Source organism: Barbus barbus, assembly GCF_936440315.1.
Source record: "Barbus barbus genome assembly, chromosome: 30".
Taxonomy (NCBI): Eukaryota; Metazoa; Chordata; class Actinopteri; order Cypriniformes; family Cyprinidae; genus Barbus; species Barbus barbus.
This window is the reverse complement of record NC_136758.1, coordinates 7871905-7895200: the sequence shown is the minus strand read 5'-3', so window position 1 is coordinate 7895200 and position 23296 is coordinate 7871905. Positions and strand designations below refer to the sequence as shown.

At 36.0% G+C, this 23296-nt stretch overlaps 1 protein-coding gene across 2 annotated transcripts in view; it reads left to right on the top strand.

Moving 5' to 3' along the window:
• The window catches only part of LOC306850000 (echinoderm microtubule-associated protein-like 5), a gene marked incomplete at its 5' end in the record, with an annotated part of 83084 nt that overhangs the window by 26462 nt on the left and 33326 nt on the right, over nucleotides 1–23296 (top strand). For both annotated transcript variants that reach the window (XM_079385406.1, XM_079385405.1), the window contains 12 exons: nucleotides 7602–7787; nucleotides 9910–10045; nucleotides 10486–10687; nucleotides 12084–12221; nucleotides 13227–13483; nucleotides 13580–13792; nucleotides 13883–14050; nucleotides 15478–15584; nucleotides 15709–15827; nucleotides 18278–18464; nucleotides 18605–18710; nucleotides 21759–21852. In XM_079385406.1, the coding sequence (XP_079241532.1) occupies nucleotides 7602–7787; nucleotides 9910–10045; nucleotides 10486–10687; nucleotides 12084–12221; nucleotides 13227–13483; nucleotides 13580–13792; nucleotides 13883–14050; nucleotides 15478–15584; nucleotides 15709–15827; nucleotides 18278–18464; nucleotides 18605–18710; nucleotides 21759–21852 (1913 nt within the window). The remainder of the gene's footprint in view (nucleotides 1–7601; nucleotides 7788–9909; nucleotides 10046–10485; nucleotides 10688–12083; nucleotides 12222–13226; nucleotides 13484–13579; nucleotides 13793–13882; nucleotides 14051–15477; nucleotides 15585–15708; nucleotides 15828–18277; nucleotides 18465–18604; nucleotides 18711–21758; nucleotides 21853–23296) is intronic.

Sequence of the window (23296 nt, the reverse complement as noted above, 5' to 3'; positions counted from 1 at the left end):
TAAATTGCTGTTTGTTGTCCATTGTAGATTCATTATTTCAGAGTGAATTAAATGCGAAAAGCATACCAGAATGGCGTCTTCTAAAACATTTGTGAAGAGTGGATTTGGAATGGATACCAGTTAATATTAAGAAATAGCCTTCATTTTAGAGGAAGAGAAGGTTGTGACGTTTTTATTAAAGAATTTATAAATGGATTAATTCGCTCCGGTTAATTATTTATAATACATCGATATAATACATGAACAAGCATTGAGTGTAAATAGTCCATTTTGATTTCATGTTATCTTTAATTTCTCAGAAGCTATTCAGTATTAAACGCAAAGTTTTCCTTTGACTGTCACTTAATCAAATCCCGTTGAGAAATCGCAGAAACCAAATCAGCCCTGTCAGAAACAGCCTCTTTATTTCTTCAACCTCAGCTCTGAGAAGAACTTGAGCATCTCTTCAGAAGTGTTTGTGGAAGAAGGAGATTAGGACTAGTTCAAGTTCAGCTTGATGATTCCTCTTCAGCTTTTAAATGGTTGAAGCACAGGGCTCTATCTTTACTGTGAGAGGGTTCAAATGGGTTCAGAGAGTGTTTGATTGTGAAGTTCTTGCTGTCTGCCACCTACATACATGCCTTGTAAGAAGATGTTCACACATAAAGCAATTTACAGCGACAAAGAGACTGAAATTCATTTTTAACAATGAGATTTCCAGAAACACAAACAGGCGATCATGAGTTTTGTGGGCATGTCCAATGGTGCAACAAATTGGCAAAATGTTTAACTTCATTCAAATGATGATTAGTGACACAACTTTTAGTATTAGGGAAATTATTGGAGCTCACATGATCCTCATCCTGCGTTATGATCACTGGCTGTAAAGTTTAATCTATTAAAAAAAGTATTTGAAAAAAGGCAGAGATTTGAATCTTGGTCTTGCACACTAAATTAAAACTTTGCTACCACAATAATGATTGTATTCATTAAATAGTTATGTTAGTTCACACGTAAAAAAAAATAATTCTGTCATCATTTATTCACTCTCATGTTGTTCCAAAACCATTTAAAGACTTTCATTCATCTTTGGAACGCAAATGAAGATATTTTTAATATTCTCCCATCATTTTTATTCATCCATTGAAAATCCACACAACCAAATTTTCAAGCTTCAAAAGGTTCATATTAAAAGTAATCCATTTGAATCAAGTGATTTAAAGGATTAGTTAACGTCCAGAATAAAACGGTCCTGATAATTTACTCATTCCCATGTCATCCAAGATTTTCATGTCTTTCTTTATTCAGTCGAAAAGAAGGTTTTTGAGGAAAACATTCCAGGATTTTTCTCCATATAGTGGACTTCAACAGGGACCAATGAGTTGAAGTGTAACGATCGGCCTTATCGGCCAAATTACATGAATTTAAAATGGGCTCAGATTAAACTGTGTGAGGGCTTTGAGTGTTTAAAAAGTTGAGTCAGACAACAATGTTAAAAGTGAAAATCAAATATGTATTTACAATATTCACAGGGGAGCTAAAACAATACAGTAAAACTAGAAATCTTAGGCCTGTTAAAAGCACAGTCTTTCAGTTCCATACCATTAAAACAGTCCTTAAGAATTCCAGCGTGCTGTAAATCCCAATGTGAATGTGAGAAGTGTCCACCAGTGTATATACAGTCCAAAGAGAGTGATAATCCAATAAAGTGAGATTCTGGAAGGCAAGTCCTCAATCCAGCCTTTGGTCAAAGACCCTGATTGTTTTGCATGCTGCCTCCTTTATGCTGTCCATTTCCTATTTCCTGTTATGTGATTAGTCACATGACAGGCAGACCCAGCCTCATTTAAAAACATACACACATTAAAATGGCTAAGGCAACATGAAAACCTATTAAAACTCAAATGTACATAAAATCATTATAATATACTGAGCAGGTTAAAACATATGTCCTGTGTCACAAATTTCAGTTTCTTCAAAAGGCTCTACACGATCCCAGCCGAGGAAGTCTTCTCTAGCGGGGAAAAAAAGTATATACATTTCAACTACAAATGTTGCTCTTGCGCTAGCTCTTTGATGCGCATGCACAACTTCACGCATTAGTCATGTTGGAAAGGTCACAGGTGACTTGGGCGGAAGTACCAACCCAGTGTTTACTAAGCGATCGTGCAAAGACTAAATCAAATGGCCTTTACAAAAAAAGGTAAAACATTATTCCTTGGCTGGGATCGTGTAGAGCCCTTTGAAGTTGCATTGAAACTGCTATTGACCTATCCGTAAGCCCCTCCCCTCGAACTCAGACTAGCCAATGGCAGTCGAGTATCAGTTGCACGGGGAGCGGAACTCGGACATCTTTAGGTTTCAGCACCATAGAGAAGAAGATCCGAAACTCGCATCAGTTTTATGGGGTTTATGCTTTAAAAATGGAAAAACAATGTGCCTGGGGCACTTGTAACACTGATTCCAGGTATCCTGAGAGGATGGGCAATATAATTAGTTTTATTACATTTCCTGAATCCAAACAAAACTGAGCAAAATGTCCCTAAGTATTCAACCCCAATACAAATGAAGACAAAAAGTTTATTTTCTGGTTGTCATACACTCATTAACTTACCATTTTCAACGTTAATTTCATCTTGCGTTTCAGCAAGGTATCACTGGCTAAAACTAGCTAACGTTAAAGTTAGTTTGCTAGCATACAAACCTAAATAGCGGACTGTTCTCGCGTCTTGTACAGTGTAGGTGAAAAACACATAAACGAAAGTCTACTTTTCAGTGCCTCTCCATATTAAACTGGTTAAATGTACATTAATCGTTCCCTGCGATACATGAACAGTGTTGATCCCGCATGTTGTCATCCGCGATCGTGATGACCGACCGTAATATGAGACTTCTCCCGCTTGCATTGTGATTGTTACCCACCATATTTATTTTTAAATATTTTATAAATCCCTCCACGGAATATTTAATTCCCATTTGGTGGCCTTCTGTGTCCAAAATTGTGCAAAAACATCGTGGGACAAGGTTTTCACACTGCAGCTGTCATTGAAAGACAGTGAGCAACTTACCGATAGGTCAATTTGGACCTTCAACCTTGGGTTGGATGAATCCCATTGAAGCCCACTATATGGAGAACAATCCTGGAATGTTTTGCTCAAAAAACTTAATTTCTTTTCAACTGAAGAAAGAAAGACATGAACATCTAGAATTACATGGGTTAGAGTAAATTATTTATTATTTAAATTATTTATATGAAGAGCAGATTTAATTTGAGCTTTTATTCACATATAAACACTGGTCAAAACACATACAACTCGTTAAATATTGTTTTTTTGCACTTCAAGCAAGCATGGTTGAGGATGGTTACCATATTCTGTGTGCTTTGCTTGTGTGTTGATTCATATGGATTACTTTTATGATGTCTTCATGAACTTCCTGATGCAGTGCATTCTGGAATTGCCTTCTACAAGAATTTGACTATACGGAGAAACATACATTTTTTAAATATCCTCATTAAATAAGTAAAAAATATACACATACCTTACATTATAACCCAGTGTCATCCCTATAATTAGAGTCCATTTCTCTCTCATCAGTTACCATCAAGTTTTGGCTTTAGGTTCCTGTCATGAAGTAATCCACAATCCTCATGGTCTATACGTTTTAATATTTTTGTTCTCTCTCTTTCTGTTTATTTCCCTCTCACAACTCTTTCCTCAGCTCACAGTGCATCCCCTATATCTCTTGCTGTGTCAGTATTTTTCTCTTACTATATCCCCCATTCTCTCATATAAGGCACCTCTCCATGTAGTTAGGACGGTGTAGGAGTTGTCTCTCATAATTCCTGAGTCTTTACCCCCTCAACCATGTGACATCTGCTCCCCGGGCTCGTGCTCACTCAGCGATTATGCACTCAATGCATGCCAGAGATTTAGCTCACTGTAATCCCCCCATTTCTCTCGATCTCTATTTGAGAGAGCCCCAGAGAAACTGAAAATCTCTGGCGCCAGATGAAAAGCTACATTTTGTGTGGTTCTTAAATTTTTTTCAAGGCTCTTTAAAGATGGTGCTTCATTTAAAAAAATGGACATACTCTACACATTACACACATGAGCATGTTCACTGAAATTAAACCTCATAAGTGACTGATTTGGAACGCTCTACCTGGGAAAAACATTTAAAACTAAAACTGAATAAATTATGTATTTATAATCAAAATTTCTGGCAATTTCCAAATCTCAAACTGTTGAACAAATGCTCTTTGTGAATATTTATTGGAAGTACGGTTTCAGGAAACACAGAATTGTTAAAGGTAGGTGATTTCGGAGAAGCTAACAATATAGCAAGCTTAACTTAGTGATTGCTGGCTTTAAGCTGTATTGGTAACAATGTAACTTCTGACCATAATTGGCTAACACTGCTTTTGGGAAACACATGGCTGTTTAAACGTTTCATTGAAAAGACTCAAATGAAGGATTTAGACGTGAATCAAACATTGCAGGTTCTGATTCTAAACATGGATTTATAAATACAATTTTACTGAGGCACGACAGAATTTTACACTCTCAGAAATAAAGCTGTCACTGGGACAGCACATTTAAAAAGGTACTAATAGGTATACTTTAGGTACTAATATGCATCTTTAAGATACTAATCTACAATAATATGCAACTAATATAAATGAGGTACATTTGAAAGGGTACTGCACCAGTGACAGACAGCAAACTTTTTTTTTTCCCGAGAGTGTACTGTATTAAAAAATATTCTAGTGTCACATCTGGTGACAGAATATTTAAAAAGTTTATTGTGGTTTTCAGTAAATGGAAACTTGTATTCCATTCTGACAATAGCCATTGGTCCTGCTTGTGTGTGAGCTTTTCACAAATTTCATGAGGTTTTTGTCCGGATCCTCCAGGATCAATCCACTTAACTGCATGCAAGTCTCATGATGAGCCTGTGCGTTTGACTGGAGCAATCTGAGGCAGTATGCTCAAAGAATCCCACTCACTGCCTCCCACCACACACAACATAATCACAGGGCCCAACTGAACCACTATATTTACAACATGGCCATCACAACAGTGGTTTAGAAATCAGATATGTGACAGGAGCAGCACATCACACAATTAGATGTAACTAGATTAAGGTGTAGTGGGCCACCCTGGACTAATTATCCTGTTCCTTCTCGCAGTATGCTAATTATAGCTATCTTGGTGACTTTAAGGCAGTTTGATTAGTCTAGATGTGCTGAATTTGGGGTGGCTTGCACACACGAGCAGGCGGCGGCTGTCCCCATAGAGCGGAAAGACGGAGAGAGGACGTGTCTCAGGATGAAGGCAGTCTACCTCTAATGGAGTCTTGGCAGATGAATAGCACTGACTCATTTTGATTATATTAAAGCTTTACTAGAGCACAGACCTGCAGAAACACAGGAGCCTGTGATTCACCGTGCCTCTGAATCTCCCTGACGTAATGCAGCCTGGCTGTCTGGAACCGTACCGTCTGCCCAAGTGCAAGGTTGCTAATGGGCCAGCGACTGCTTTTTCATCTTTTCATTCTCTTTCAGCCAGCTTTTTACCAGATGCCCTGGCTTTCATTAAAAAAATCCTGCTAAATTTAGATAAAAAAAAAACAAAACTGGCAGCTGTGATTACCAGAAATTCCCCATAAAAATGCAGTAACAAAGCTTTTTGAGGTACTCATTAGGGTCTATATACTTAATATTTCATTTCAGTTCATAGTCATGTTTTTTAAAAGTACACTTTGAAATAATGTTTCCGCCATTGAGTAAAAAGTAATTAAAAAAAGTAATTGCAATTTTTTTATCTCACAATTTTTTTTCCCTCACTATTTCGAGTTTACATCTCGGAATTCTGAGAAAAAAGTCAGAATTGCGAAATTGCAACTGTGAGAAAAAAGTCCGAAGTGTGAGATTTTGTGGCACCGATAGTCAGGTCGAGACCCCATTGAGGACGACGAGCATGCAGATGAGCTTCCCTGAGACGGTTTCTGACAGTTTGTGCAGAAATTCTTTGGTTATGCAAACCGATTGCTGCAGCAGCTGTCTGGGTGGCTGGAATCAGACGATCTTGGAGGTGAAGATGCTGGATGTGGAGGTCCTGGGCTGGTGTGGTTACACGTGGTCTGCGGTTGTGAGGCCAGTTGGATGTACTGCCAAATTTTTTGAAACACCTTTGGAGACGGCTTATGGTAGAGAAATGAACATTCAATTCACGGGCAACAGCTCTGGTGGACATTCCTGCAGTCAGTATGCCAATTCCACGCTCCCTCAAAATTTGCGACATCTGTGGCATTGTGCTGTGTGATAAAACTGCACATTTTAGAGTGGCCTTTTATTGTGGCCAGCCTAAGGCACACCTGTGCAATAATCATGCTGTCTAATCAGCATCTTGATATGCCACACCTGTGAGGTGGATGGATTATCTCGGCAAAGGAGACATGTTCACTAACACAGATTTAGACAAATTTGTGAACAATATTTAAGAGAAATAGGCCTTTTGTGTACATAGAAAAAGTCTCATGAAAGCTCATGAAAAATGGGGGAAAAAACAAAAGTGTTGTTTATAATTTTGTTCAGTGTAGTTATATTGATTTTGGAACATCATGACTAAATATATATTTGACAAAATTTTCATTTTTGGTTGAACTATTTATAATGACTGTAAAGAACCTAAATATTTAATATCAAATGTTATCACATTTGCAATATACAATTCAGAAATCTATATCTGACTGTCTTTGACTGCTCAGGTTTTCTTACAAGAGGCTGCTGAGGACAAGGTTGAGGCCACACACAGAATTGACCCTGCCATTCTCTCAAACTGGAGCATGTGACCTCATGAAATAGAGCTCCGAGGAGTCTCACACACACACACACACACACAGACAGCTGAATCAATGAGTCAATGAGCCAATTATTATGCGCTGGCTGTGGAGCTTTCCGGGTTTGTTCTGGACTAAGATCGTGCCTGTGCATTTTAATAATGTGTTTAACGAGTGTTAGCATTAGTATGTTTGTGAGCTTGTGTGTATATGTTCTCAACGATCACAAGGAAATTTATCGAGCTTGTGAACAGAAGTGCACCTTTATGTATGCTGCTGTGCTTTTGCAATATTAAGCTGTCACACAATTTATTCAGTAAGGCCTTTCAACAGGCTATTTGCTATAATAAATTTAGCAGGAAACAGCAATTGTCAGCTATACAAATCTTTACATGATATATTACTGTATGGTCACTGAATTCCATAATAAATCAAAGAACCTTATGAATCATGTTTAAAGCCTATGTACTTATGTGCAACAGCAAGTACTACTATATTATGAGACCAAGGACCAGATTTAATTAACAGGGCAAATTATCATAAAATCTCATAAAAGCGCAGATGGGAGTGAAAAGTTTTATTATTGATCTACTGACAATGCGCAAATTAAAGAACATCACTAATGTTTGACGCTTTTTTTAGTAAATTCTGGCAGTAATTTATTTTGTTTTACTACCAAAAGAGGGTTTACAGTGGCGCAAGCTGTCAGTAAATCTGGTGCATGTATGTTTATGAAATTCACACATTGTTGATTCATACTGACTCTGAATTGCCCTCAGTTTTGGAGTCTTTGTGGGAACGCTCTGACCCCTAAGCGTGGCATGTTTGGGAAGACTGGAGACCTTCAGACTATCCTCTGTCTGGCCTGCGCGAGAGATGAGATCACATATTCAGGTGCCTTGAATGGAGACATCTATGTCTGGAAGGGAATCAATTTAATCCGGACAGTTCAAGGGGCTCATGGGGTAAGTAAGGGAAAGTTTTTCAGTGTCACTAGAATGACCTCTGTCCTGTGTCGCATAGATATCTGCTTACAGTGATTTATAAATTGAGTTTGATCTATAAAATGGCTCGCCTAGCATAACAATTTTGTGATGAATATTTAAAGATAATATAGCTTTATTACTATGCAAATATTGCTTTTGCCAATGTAATAATTAAAGGGGTCATGAACTGCCCTTTTTATTTTAATGTACCAGTCTCTGAGGTCCCCTTATAATGTTATCAAGATTTTTACATCAAAGAACATCATAATTTAGAAGTAATAGGCTATGTTCTGTCCTTGTTTTTAACCCCCCTCATCAGAACGCTCTGTTTGAATAGGTGTGGAGGATTGTAGACTCAGAAGTTATTGCTCACTGCTGTGATTGGCTAACAGCCTTCACAGATGGATGCTGCTGTCATTTAGGTTAAAAACACATAAATGCTCAAAGCAATAGTGACCACGTAATAAAAACAGTTACTCACACACTTGTGTGGTGTGACTTTACTGTCGGATCTAATATAGTCGGCACAGCATCGTCTATAAGTTTCAGTCTTTCTGAAAATCCTTGCATCGTTTGTTTGTAAATGAATCCGCAATATAATGAAGTGAACAAAGGATTGAGTTCTTACTGACGTGGTCTGAAACTTCATTAAAAATAAAGTTAATCCTCCTGTTTTTCCAGAGCTTGACACTGCACAGTATCTTGTTGTCTTCAGAGCAACTTTACTGTTTGTTTTCTGCGTAGACCTGCATTTGCCTCTCTCGTTATTAATATTACGTGTGTGAATTGGTGGGCGGGGCTAAACGGGCAGTGATGTAGAAGCAGGCATCGATCTTCCTCTGTGGAGGCGGTGCTTATCCACACTATTACATCATAGTGTAGAACATTCCAAAGTCGTTTTGGCAGACTGGCTTCAATATAAGCTCTTTTTAGACTAACAAGAAAGTTTTGAGTTCTGAAACAGTCAAAAGATCAAGGGAATTTTGATTTCTCAGTTCATGACCCCTTTAATGTCTGTTAATTAGTCATTTTTATGAATTCAAATTTACAATTAACCAACAATATTCAAATCAAATCAAATCACTTTTATTGTCACATCACCACAGCACGTGTGCCTTCGTGAGTGAAATTCTTGAGAGCGTGCTCCAGACACTGCAAAAACAATTTACATATAGACATTACCATACATACGTACAGACTTATACAGATGACAATGTGTAATATACACATACATATACTCAGTACACACAGTGTACTATTAGACAGACATACAGTTACCGATTCCTGTAGGTAAAATGTTATTCATATTTTATTTAAAAGTTTCTTATCATACATTTAATGTAACCTAAAGTCTGCTCATAATATTTTATATATTTGCCTGTATATTTAATATTTTTATAGGTATATTTTATATATATATATATATATATATATATATATATATATATATATATATATATATACTCTCCACTAATATTGGCACCCTTGTAAAATGTCTTTACTGTTAACATTTTTTGTCTTTCAATCGAAATATACACAATATAAAACCTTTACTTAAAGTAAAATAATTCAAAGTTTTCCCCCAAATAAATTAATTTATATTAAAGACAGCGTTTTTTCAAAGGTTGTTTTCATAATAATATACTATAATATAATATAACAGTATTAATGAAACAATTATTAATACAGTATTACATTACAATTACTTTTTTAATGAAAATTTCCCATTTAAAGCCCACATAACATTATTTCAAGCAATATTGAATTTAAAAGATATTTCTAAAATTCTGTTTCTATTCTACTTCCTCATTAACTCATTATTGGCATTGTTGATGTGTAAATGTGGCTGGTTGCAGGTTGAGTTTGGTTTCTGATGTCAGAAATGACACCAAGGACTGTGGCTTCTTTTATAGAAGAAGTTTTAAATTCTACTAGTTACAGTACAGAATTGTTTTTTTCATGATGTTAAGATTTGCAAATCTTTTTCAACTTTATTTGACCCTTAGTGTCAGAGCTGCAGTTAAAGTTTGAGACTTCAGATTCTCTGATTGTTTTAGTTGTCAAAGACGTTCAGCCTCTCAGAGCTCCTGTGTGTGTGTAGTCTGGTATTTTCAGCATGAATGCATGTGAAGAAGGCTTTGCCACGGGAGGCAGGGATGGGTGCATCCGGTTATGGGACCTGAACTTCAAACCCATCACCGTCATTGACCTCAGGGAAACAGACCAGGGATATAAGGGTGAGTCAAACTCCCAGAATGCATTACTCTACACTGACATTTATTTTGTTTAATCCATTAAGTTGCCACTTATCTTTTGTTGTTAAATACTCAGGATCCCACAATGCAAAAGTCTTTTGTCTCTAACGGAGCTGTATCTCTTTTCTTCTTTTACTTTCTTTTCCTCTGACTCATCAGTAGCTAGAGGTGAAAATTCAAGAGGTGCGTTGTAGTGGTCAGTGTTCTTTATGCAGGCTGTCCACCCTGTGTTATATCCATAGCTCTTACCCCTGTTTGTCACCGATCCCAGATGTCTATATGTATTATCAAGCACCCAAGTACCCTCTCCATCCTTGACGGTCTACAGTGTACATCCTTCAGTATGTTTCAGGATCATGTCTGTTTGCTTCCACGATTCCCTTCATTTGCTTACTAAGTGTTTATGTGGTGGATCTGTGCAGGCCTGTCAGTGCGTAGCGTGTGCTGGAGAGGGGATCACATTCTGGTGGGCACGCAGGACAGTGAGATTTTTGAGGTGGTGGTGCACGATCGCACCAAGCCCTTCCTCATCATGCAGGGTCACTGTGAGGGCGAGCTGTGGGCCTTGGCGGTTCATCCTACCAAACCTCTCGCCATGACCGGCAGCGACGACCGCTCTGTTCGGTAAGAGCCGAAAACAAACTACTGTAATACCACATTTGAATCACTTAGAATTACAAAAGAACTCTTTAATTGCTCAGTTGTTTTTCTAATATAGAAAATGGAATAAAAGAAGAACAAACTGAGATCCCTTGTGAAAAAGTGCATTTTAAAAAAGTACTTATTACTGAAGTAATGCACATAAGAACAATATACTTAAGTGCAAACTGCTAATTAAAATGAAAATAGTTTAAATTGGTATTAAATGCATTGAGTTGAATTTTTTTGTGTTTTTAAGTTGGACTTAAGGACATCTATTTGTAATTTTATAATTATTTCTGTTGTCTTTTAAAATATGGTTTAAGAACTGTCAAATGTACTGACAAGCATTTTAGTTTAAATTCATTTAAATTAAAATTCCTTTTATTTAACTGATACTATATTACCTGCAAGTAAAGATTTTTTTTTAAATTTGATTTTAAGATTTAAAGTATACTACAAGTTCACAATCAGTACTCTACAGTTATAATTAAGTAAAGTAACAGTTATAATTAACTAAAGGTATAGAAAAATTCTAAAACTGAAATCAAATATTTAATAAATAATACCTTAATTATATTATAAAACTATAATAGTATCTTAATCATACTAAAATAACAGTTAACCGCCCTAGTAAAAAATTATATAAATAAAATACATTTATTTCATACTAAGTATAGTTCAAATTTATTAACATATTTACTGACATATTGCTCGAGACCTAGTAATATAAAAATGATAATTTAACTTTATTGGGAGAAGTACTTGTGCACAATGCACATTTCGTAATATTAAGCCTAAAATGTGTTTTAATGTCACTATTGATGAGGATTGTATCATCTTTGAATAATATTGGTCTTTAAATGCAAGATATTTAAAGTGTACCTGAAGTATACTTGCAATAGGTCCACTTCAGCGCAATCAAATGTACTTCAGTATATCTTTAGTTGGACTTCAGCAGTACTTCCACATAATTAAAGTGCATTAAGTGCAAAATTAGTTGTTCCAGTTTATCAGACTTTAAGTATACCAGTATACTAAAAGTACAATTTCAGGGTATGTTTTATTATGTACATAAATATGTAAATGTATTTGTAGTATACTTATCATAAAATCAATTTTAGCATATTTATTTATTTATTTGTTTTTCAAAAGGGATTACTTGTGCCGTTCTGTTTGGACCTGCTAGTGGCATGGAAAATTTACAGTAATTGACATTACACACTTCATGTGTCATGAGCTGAAACCTCTGAGCAATAGAGCTTTCCTCAGTGAGTGTAGCCTCAGAATAGATGAAGGCTATTAAGAGCATGATCTTTAATATTCAGTGCGCTAATTTGTGTGTCTTTATGGGTTATTACTTCCTCTTTTTGAATCGGAGGATCTGGAGTCTCGTAGATCATGCACTAATAGCACGCTGCAACATGGAGGAGCCTATACGCTGTGCTGCTGTTAGTACGGACGGAATCCACCTCGCTCTGGGCATGAAAGACGGATCCTTCACAGTGTTGAGAGTCAGGTGAAGCACGCCAAACAGAGCTGAACAGACTGTCTAGAGCAGGGATACTCAACAAATTTAGCCTACCACAAGCTTATCAAAATGGCTTCACTGCTTATTTATATTTGAAAACTGCTTGTCATGTGCAGCAAACAACATGGAGGAAAAAACATTTAACAGTAAATTAAGTCATATAGAGGGCCTCTACATTCCCTCATGACTGTGTGTCAAGGTCAATAAATATTTAAATTTTTTTTAAAAATGTGTCCTTTTATGGCAGACAATGTTATTTTACTGTTATTTATTTACTATTATAGCATAATAGTAATAGTTTTTTATTTCTATTTTCACTTTTATTTTAATTTTAGTTTACGTTTTGGTATTTTTATGGGCTTACATCATTTTTATAAAATTTCTATATAGCATTAATTGGTATTTATTTCAATTTAATTTTTTTAAAGTTAGTTATCAAGGCAATTTTTTTTCTGTTTAATTCTGTTTATTTTTATTTTTATGCCAGCTTTAATTCAAAGACCAAATAAATAATAAATAATATTAATTTATTAATTTGTTTAAAATAAATAAATAAATTGTGTTTTTATCTTAAAATTTGTTGCATTTTTTTTTTTTTTTTTTTTTTTAATAATGGGGTCTGTTTTCAAAACTCGCATACATTAATTTAATTTAATTTATTGTTTTTGAAAATTGAAATAGTTTTTGTAATTGAAACAAAGCTGAAATAAAAAGAAGTATAAATAATAGATGAAAAGGCGTACATTTTCTTTAAAAAAAAAAATTGCCTTGGCAACTAACTGAATTACACCACATGACATTTAGAGTCAAATTTAAAAACCAAACATGCATCTATTCACCAAAATCAAGCATCTATTACTATTACCAGATCATTTTATTCAAAGGCCCCTGGTCACTCTGCACTTTCTAAAAGTGACCCCTGAGCTGCACAGTTTTGAGCATCCTAAAATAAGTAAAATATGCAAATCTGTTAGACCTGTACTCATTTTGCAGGGACATGACGGAGGTGGTCCACATTAAGGACCGTAAAGAGGCCATCCACGAGCTGAAGTACTCCCCTGATGGAGCGCACCTAGCCGTGGGCTCTAACGATAACTCGGTGGACATCTACGGCGTTGTGCAGCGCTACAAGAAGGTGGGCGAATGCGTGGGCTCCAGTAGCTTCATCACACACTTGGATTGGTCCACTGACAGCAAGTATCTACAGACCAATGACGGCAACGGTCGGCGGCTCTTCCACAGGATGCCCAGTACGAGCTCTGTCTCTTGGAATCATGTTTTGCTAGTATTTATGTCTCGGACTGAATAGTATAATTTCGACTGAGTTTGGTATTGTTTGTGTGTAGGTGGTAAGGAAGTGACCAACAGGGAAGAACTGAAGCTTGTCCAGTGGTCTTCATGGACTTGTGTCCTCGGGCCGGAGGTGAACGGGATCTGGCCTAAATACTCTGATATCAATGACATCAACTCTGTAGATGCCAACTTCAATAGTCAAGTTTTAGTTACAGCAGACGATTATGGATTAGTTAAATTATTTCGGTACCCATGTGTAAGAAAAGGTGGGTCCTCTTTTACTCTTGGTCTCATTTTTTGTTAATGACATTCTGTAATTATTTATGCTACCCAGTTTGCCTTTTTTACATTTCTAGGTGCTAAGTTTAAAAAATATTTAGGACACTCAGCACACATTACCAATATCAGATGGTCACATGATTATCAGTGGGTGATTACTATTGGTGGAGCCGATCATTCAGTGTTCCAGTGGAAGTTTGTTCCTGAAAGGAAGTCAAAAGAAACTCTTCATTTAGCTCCTCAAGGTGTGACTCTATCTATCTGTCTGTCTGTCTGTCTGTCTGTCTTTTTATTTTATTGCCAATTAAAGCCATTCAGGACAAAATCAGCAGGAAAATACCTCCATGACATTATCAAAGAACATTATATGTATATACAAATCTGTAAAGATAATATATTAATGAAACAAAACGCCACTTCAAGGACACTTTTAAAAAGTGTGCATTGTAATATTGTCAAATTTAAAGTTTTACCTTAAAGTGCATTAGATTGAAGTACATAAATCTTTGTTTTGATATTTTGTCATGCTTTAAAAAAAGCACACTTGTTTTTATGTGTTGACTAACATACTAAGGCGGATTGCATATATATTTAAATTATACTTCTTAAATTAACTTTTATTAGACATTACATGAATTTACATGTAAAGTAACATTAAAGTGTTTGCAGTTTACTTTAACCATATATATATATATATATATACAAGACAATAAAAGTAATTATGAAATATAAAGATGTACTTAAGTCCTACTTGGGACAAAAACGCACTCTAAAGTCCAACTGATTGCATTTAAAATAAATTGAATATGCTTTCATGTAATTTGCATGTAACGTGCAATTACGTGTCGGAAAACATTACATTCAGTTTGCACTTAAGTATATAATTTCTGTAATAAGTATTATTTTTTAAATTATGCTGGTTAAATATTTTAATAAAAAGTAGATAACTGCAGTTAGCTGTTTAAACGGACTGATAAAAAAAAAAAAATATCTGTTAAGTAAAATATATATTTCTATTAGTATGTTTTTGTTGCACTCTGAGCAGTTATAAAATTAGGACAAATAAACAAGAACAAACTTACACTATAAAAAACCCTAGTAAAAATATAAATTGCTGTAATATTAAAATCGAAAACAAAGTGACAAATAATTATTTCTGTAAAATGCTAATCAGGGATTTAAAAGAACTGAAGTAATTATTATTTAAATGAACTGTCGGAAAACAAACTGATCTATTGAAAAATGTAAATCTAAAAACTGATCTAAAAATCTATTGAAGAAACAAATGAATGTCAAGGCAACGGCTGTGCTGCTTAAATATGTGCTGGATTACATAAGCACCTTTTTACTAATGCAAATTGAGTCCACTTTTTCTTGTTCCTTTTTTCATTTGCATGTTGCTGCTCAGTCTACCATGTCGCTGTTCATTTTCCTAATGCATTTCTCACTGCCCACGTTGGCAGTTCTGTTTCTTTGCCATCAGCAGTTTTCTTAGTGATAAATCTATAAAGGGGAGGGACAGCACTTACAAATGACTAAGTTACTCAGGGTTTCTCAGGAGATCATGATAAATGGAATCGTTGCTAATTTGTTAATTCATTTATTTGTTTTACTTGAGTGGAATGCATAATCAACACAGGAGTTCAATTGTTTTGCCCTTTCTGTCTTACAGAGACGTTAGTAGACTCACACAGCGAGGAATCCGACTCGGATCAGTCAGACGTGCCTGAGATGGACTCTGAAATCGAACAGGAGACCCAACTTACTTACCGACGACAGGTTGTTTAATACATATGTTGATCAAGACCTGACAGCAGGTCCTCTCATGAGTCTTGTGCTGAATTCACACACATTTGCCTCACTGTGTGTTTTGGGAGTTATATGATGAAGCTTTTTGGTTTAGGTTTACAAAGAAGATCTACCTCAGCTTAAAGAGCAGTGCAAGGAGAAACATCGTGCCATGGCCATGAAGAAAAGGGAACGAGCTCCAGCCAGTGGATTGAGGTTGCACTTTATTCATGGGTAAGTGCTTCAACAGATCCCAAACAGCATTGAAAGCCATCGTGGTTTGGCAATGGCAAACAAATCATTACTGTCCAAAATCTGTCTTCCAAACATAAACATAGTGTACAGCTTGTATTCAAACCAGCTACCATGTTACAAACAGCCTGACCACTGTGACCTGCTTTTTTATACAAGTATAATAAAAATTATAATTCTGAGTTACAGTATTAATATAATATACTATATATAAGTAATTGAATATTCTGAGCCATTAAATATTGAATATTTGCCAACACCAATCCAATACTTGGTCAAATGCAATTAATTATGTAACAATTACTACAGTAATACATATAACAGCATCTCAGATAGAATAAATAAGCAGTAAATAAATAACTTTTGAGTGATTTGTTACTAAAGTGTGCATCAAATATGTTAAATATAGAAGCTCAAACATGTTTGCGAGGTTCTAGAATAGACCTTGTTGGTTCAGATCCACTTCATTTGCATCCGGTATTAAAGAGACAGCACTGCTTTTAAAGTGAAACCTGCTGCAATCATAGATGTAAAGCAAAGAACAAAAGAAAAAGAGAAATCAATTTAATTCAATTTATAGTTTATGCATACAGTATATGCAGTTATAATTTACAGTTACGTAAATTCAAATTTGAGTTAAATTTCAAAACCTATTAAATGTTCAAAATAATGGCTTTAAATTATACTGCAATGTTGAATGGCTGTAATTAATGGCTAAAATTGAGCGGGAAATAGAGACATCAGTAGCAGTGATATTGGCCTTTATGAATAATAGGCTACTTAGTAAAAAGGTGTCATTAAACACACATTTAAAATATACCATCTTTATGTTGTTTCTACATTCATTTTGAGATTCAGTGTGCAATATAAATATATTATATTAAAATGCGATTATTTGTGATTGATTCATTCAGAATTTTTTTTATTAATTAGCTAGATGTTTTTAATCGGTTGGCAGCACTAAATAATATAAAAGCCAGAAACGTACTCTTTTTTTTTTTTTTTTTTTTCTTTTAAATGCGGAAAGATTAAAATTCACAGCATGAAATTTGTAAAAAACGGATGTTTGTTGTTATGGTAGTGATTTAATTTTGAATAGACCACACATCTCTGGTGTAGACACAGTGTAAAGAGGTCTGTATTTATCTTTCATTATTTTATCTATGCACCTGGAAATCTTCAACTAAGTTTATTTAGATAAAAATATGCATAAAACAGCCCAGTCTCAGTCTGAAACATGAACCTTAGTTACTCTTAGAGACTATAGAGAAGTTGCTGTCAGTTCACACATCTTATGAAGATCGTCTCCAGGTTGATGTTCTTTTACCAATACTTTCAACATCAGCCTGCCTCTCTGACTCAGACAAAGCTCAGAGTGATGCGTGTGGACACCCCCACAGTCTGCTGGATTATTAGACCTTTCTGACAGCCTCCAGCTGTGTTCTGGAGAAGATGGTGACCAACGCTGAGGTGTCTGAGGAACCGTGCTGTCTGCTTTCCTTTTCACCCTTTACATGGCAGACTGAAGGTAGTTAAAACTATGCCCACAAGCTCATGCTTTCCATCTACTCTGAGACAAGTTGGAGTCGGGGAAGAAAGTGAAAGACTTGAGGGTTACGGATTAAAGTCTAAGAACAGTAACAGTTGTAATTGCAGTGTTGCCCAGTGAAGCTGTGCATTGGCTGCTAGAATAGACCTGGATCTGCTTTTAGAGGATGAAGAGATGATGCTGAGGAAAATGCTTAGATGAGGTTACTAAATGATTTACAGAAGCAAGGCAATTTAGGTCACTGGATAAAATCCCATTTGTTTGTCTCTATCTATTTGACTATTTATTGAAATAAGTAGAAACGACACTAATGCATTTACATCGCTGTAAGCGGAGACTGAAAAATTATGAAAAATGTTGATGATCATAAACAATTAAAATTATGTAAGGACAACATGAAATTTATTTAAGCCAGTGTTGCTTTTCTAAAGCTTGATAAAAGTTATGCTCTGCAGTTTACAAAATGGATAAAAAAACATTTAAACATTTAAAAAGCTTTGTTGTCATTTGTATCTCAATGCTTAAAGTCAGAATGACATTTTTTTTATATATATTATAGATTTTATTGTGAACAGTTCATCCATGACCTCATCAAAATGTCATAACTAGATGTTCCATAAAAAACATGTTTTTTAAACAAGTCAGTTGAGTGCCTTATTCAGTGGCTCACTCATGATTCAAAAAAAGCATTCATTTGTCGCCATCTACTGGCTTAGCTATGTCTTTACAGAGCAAATTGTTTTGGTGAATGGTTCGCTTTAATACAATTACATTCAGATAGATATGTACATCGATGCATGCAAGTGACTTTAGTATAGGGTATAGGATGAGCTATGGTTGAGGAGACATTTGCAATATGTGTGTGTGTGAATGTGTGTTTCAGTTACAGAGGTTATGACTGCAGAAGTAACCTCTTCTACACTCAGACCGGTGAGATTGTGTATCATGTGGCGGCTGTGGGAGTGGTGTACAACAGACAGCAAAACACACAGCGCTTTTACCTGGGCCATGATGATGAAATCCTCTGTCTGGCCATCCACCCTGTCAAAGACTATGTAGCCACAGGCCAGGTACAGTCAACTGCACAAACGTCTGTCTTTGTCATCAACAGCATACAGAGCAGTGATGTTTCTCTACTGAACAGATAAAAATCACTTTAGTTAGCTTATGGTCAGGGCATATTAATGATCTGTGTTCATTTCTTATCCAGGTGGGCCGTGATTCTTCTATTCATATATGGGAAACGGAGCTTTTGAAGCCGTTGTCTGTTCTTAAAGGATTCCACCAGTTTGGGGTGTGTGCACTTGACTTCTCAGGTATGCACTGTGAATAAAGCCCCATCCTGGGGTCAAGTCTGGTATCCTGTTTATTAAAGGGGTCATATGATGCGATTTCAAGTTTTCCTTTCTCTTTGGAGTTTTACAAGCTGTTTGTGCATAGATAAGATCCCTGAAGTTGCAAAGACTAAAGTCTCAAAAGACTCTGCCATGGCCCCCTAAAACGTCTCATTCAAACACGCCCCCACATGTCTATGTCACAATGTGGGGAGATTTGCAAAACACCGGCAAAATGTATACGCAATGAAAGAAGGTGGAACTATTATTCTCGCTGTAGTATTGTTGCTGCCGCCGGCATGTCGTGGAGACGCTGTGTGTTTCGTTGTGAAAGCGAAAGTACTTTGTTCGGGCTTCCAAACGAGAACACAACTGGAAATCAGTGGTTAAGTTATATTTACAACACTGTTCCAGAACAGTTCAACCCAAATATTAGAGTGTGTGCAGCGCATTTTACGGAGGACTATTTCCTGATCCTGGGAGAGTAGCCTACAATGCTGGCTTGCACAAAGGCTGTTTCTATAAAGTGGGGCAATTCCAACTTTGCAAGGACAGTCTGGTGCTTCTGACTCACAGCCTGTAAGTACGTTTCTGCTACTGTCTATTCAAACGCGAGTTTTGAGCAGTGTAGAGTAGTGCTTGTTGTTTGTCGTTTCTCTGATCCCAAATGCAGACATGGTAATGTTTACGCGGCGCGATGCAACGTGACGCGTAAAAAGACAATATAAACTGGGACACGGCATCACAATACGGTGAGGGGCGTAACATTTCCGTCACACGCTTGAGTTATTCGGCCAATCACAACGCACTGGACAGCTGGCCAATCAGAGCACGCCTCGCTTCTCAGAACGATGAGCTTTGTAAAAATCGCTGCGTTTCAGAAAGGCGGGGCATAGAGGAGCAACAATAATCTACAGTATGTGGAAAATAATGTGTTTTTTTAACCTTAAACCGCATAAACACATTGCATTACACCAAATACACAAAATAATATTCTTTTTAGCAACATCATATAACCCCTTTAATGGCAACATAACTATAACTGTTGATTAGGGAGTTTATTAAAGATTAAAAGAACTTCACTTTTTCATGTCACTTTTTCATGTCAGTGTAACTTATTTCTTGTCAATTTAATGCATCCTCAATTAAAATTGGAATTCATTTCTTAAGTAAAAAAAAATCCTGACCCCAAACTTTTGAATGATGGTGTATATTCTTTATGAAAATGGTGAAGTGGAGTGAAGAGCCAAAGTATACTACTAAAAGAAGACCCGGGAGATTAAAATGATCCTTCAAATACTAAAATGAACAAATATCTCCACTTTCTGACACATCTAAAATAGTATGACTCATGGTCTGAATCAAAGTATGAATAGAATAGTATTTCCAGTCTGGAAAAATAGGTCAGCTACCTTTTGTGTGTGCAAGCAAGCTTTGAGTGAAATATAGAATCAAATGCTATATAGCTATATATATATATATATATATATATATATATATATCAATTTAGCCTTCTCATATCATCACGACTTACCTAAAATAAAATCTATAGATATGCTAAAACAGTTCAAGTATATAACAATGTTTAAACGTTAAACCTGCTATAATAATAATGTGCGCAGCGTGCTCTGCAGGACATGGAGATACCAGCGCAAACACTTGCATTGTTTTCAGTGGAAACAAATTAAAATAGCCTATGCCATCTTTTTTTTTTTTTTTTTTTTTTTTTTTTTGATAAAGGTAAGAGTAATACATTATTCGGACCTGTAAAGGGTCTACTTGTATTTGTGTGCACTCACAATACCAACAAAAGGTAGTTCTTTTATAAAACAAAGAAAACAAACATGATGCGCTTTCTGCCGTCTTTAACAGGAGCGCTTCACAAAAATGAACCGAAGCTGAGCGAATACATGCCTCACAGTCATGACAAATATATCTATAGAAAGCTTTAAATTATTACTTAACGAATTAAAAAAATTGAAAACAAAAACTCTTTTATTATAATTTTAATCATAATCAATAAAGATGCATTTCTCTCTAAAGGCGCGTCTAATGAGGAGATGGCGAGTCAGGATCAGCAACTTCATCTTTGCGATACAGACTCAGAAAACATAAGTTTAGTAGTAAATAATTCAAATATCCCCTTACTATTTCCCGCAGACACATTCATGGTTATGTTTGCTGGGGCTTTGCAGCAAGCTTTAGCCTACTTACGAGCATTTGAACGCTTGCACTCGCTGCTGCTGCGGGACACTAAACACCATCGAGCTTCTCTCGGTCACGGCAGCACGGTCTCGTGTTGTTTCCACCAGCGTGGTAATTTTTTTCATCACTAATCGATGGATGTCTACAACATAAAAATAAGGAGAAACCCAAAACAGGCCAGAGGCCCGGCCCGCGTCTGAACTATGACGTGAAAATTGGCCCGAAGCCCGGCCCTAGAGGCGTAAAAAAGTCGGGGCCCATCGGGCCCGGGCTGAAATGCAGGGCTCTACTGTTTGACACTCAGAACATGGCATTTTATCTATCTGTAACAACTCTGAAGAGGATTTCATAGCAGGTTTGCCACATATTCTTGTCCATTTTGCCGATTATTGTTTCCATTTATGCAGGAATAGTCCATGTATCTAAGATGTAAAACCACAGATCACATTTCTTTTATTTTTGTATGCATTGATTCTGAAATTGCTGAAACATTCTTTGTGAACAGATCTACAATTTGTTAAACGAGACAAATTTCGTGTTTAAAATCAAAGGGTCAGGTGTATAGAAGAGCTTATCTTGGCAAAGCTAAAATTGCAGAGCCTGCTAGTATCTGTCAATGTCATGGGCCTAAACATAAATGATTATTCTCATTAGATGACACCCAATTGAAATTTCCACTGGAGCGATGCTGTCATATAGTATTACTTGAGACATCAGTTTCATTGTTAGCAGGGTGGAGATGGTATAACATCATTACATGATATACATGCCGTTATTTGGCTGATGTTGAGTATAATTAGAGCTGTATGATGTCTGTCCCTGCAGCGGATGGGAAGAGGCTGGCTTCAGTGGGTCTAGATGATAACCATACCATCGTCCTTTGGGACTGGAGGAAAGGAGAGAAGCTCTCCACCATCCGGTGAGTGAATAATACCTGCTTTGCTTCGTTAAAGTTGTAGTCAAAGTTTGTTTGCTTGGGGCAAATGATGTGCTTGTGTGCTCCTAAAAGCTGACAGAATACACTTTTGGCAGATATAAGCTTGTAATTATCTTACAAGAAAAATAAATTGATAACTCAAAAATATCTGTCCAATAAAATTGTGTCTAGAATGAATTTCCTCTTCCATTATTACCAATATAATTGACTAGCAATAACTAGAAGCAAATCTGTGGTAAACTAAACCCCTGTTGGCTATTTAAAAAATAGACAAGCAATTTGATATCTCCCATTCTAAATTTCAGTTTCAAAAAGAATATATTAAAGGTAAAAAGGCATCCGTCAAACTATTTCTTGGGGATTTAAAAGAAATGTTGTTTTTTTCACCAAGCAGCCAAAGTTTTTGACACTTTTAATTCTTTGAAATAACTTTTCCCAGATAAACTTTATTCTTTTGTCATGTTTATGTATGTCATCTAAAATATATTGGCATCAATCCATTATAGCAAATTAGTGTCTCAACACTTCTTCTTGACATTAGCCTGTTTATCTTACAATCTCTGTCTCAGCATGATCATTATCCCAGGAGAGAATCATGAATCCCACTGCTGTCCTTTTCTCTCCCTAAAGAGGGATTTTCATGATACGGCTGACTTATGCCAACTAAGGAATTGTTTTATCCTTCTATCACAATATACTGTGTTAGATGTTAATTAAAATTGTATTTAGTTATTTATTTATTTGGTGTGTTGTGTTCATTTAAATGGCAGTATTGGTGTTGTATCTCTAGTGCTTATATTAGACTTTTTCTTTGATTTAAAACTGGCTTTTAAAATCCCAAACAGTGAGCCGCAAGGGTCCATAGAATATTTCTGAAAAAATGTGTTAATAAATAAATAAAATAGGAACAATTACTTACATTTACACTGGTCAGAAAACATGAGTTGCACATATTTATACTATTTTATTTTCCCCAATATAAATGGGTCTTTATACAGTCTTAATATTTTAGAAACCTTTAAAACTTGCCTTACACAAGTTCTATTTATAAAATCTAGATAAACCATGTTCAAAACATTATTACTAGCCTTAAGTATTACACAGAAAAGCTCTGGCAAGCATCCACAATGGACAAGAAAATGTCAAAATCTTGTGTAAAACAGCTGTTGCTACCATTACATTCAACTACAACTCTTTAACCTGTTAAAACACTGTATTGTACATCCTCTCATGGCTTACTGCGGTAATATAGCAAGGTTTCAAAGAATGCATACCTGCTCAGTCTGAAGCGTTTGTCCTGTCTGGATTCTCTTGAGTTCATAGGCAGTGCAGAGCTCCAGCCGACTCCTCCCTGGGGCTTTCTCTGGTAGAGAGGATGCTTGTGCGGGTGGAAGTAAATAGGGCCTGACAGTGCAGTCACTGCTCA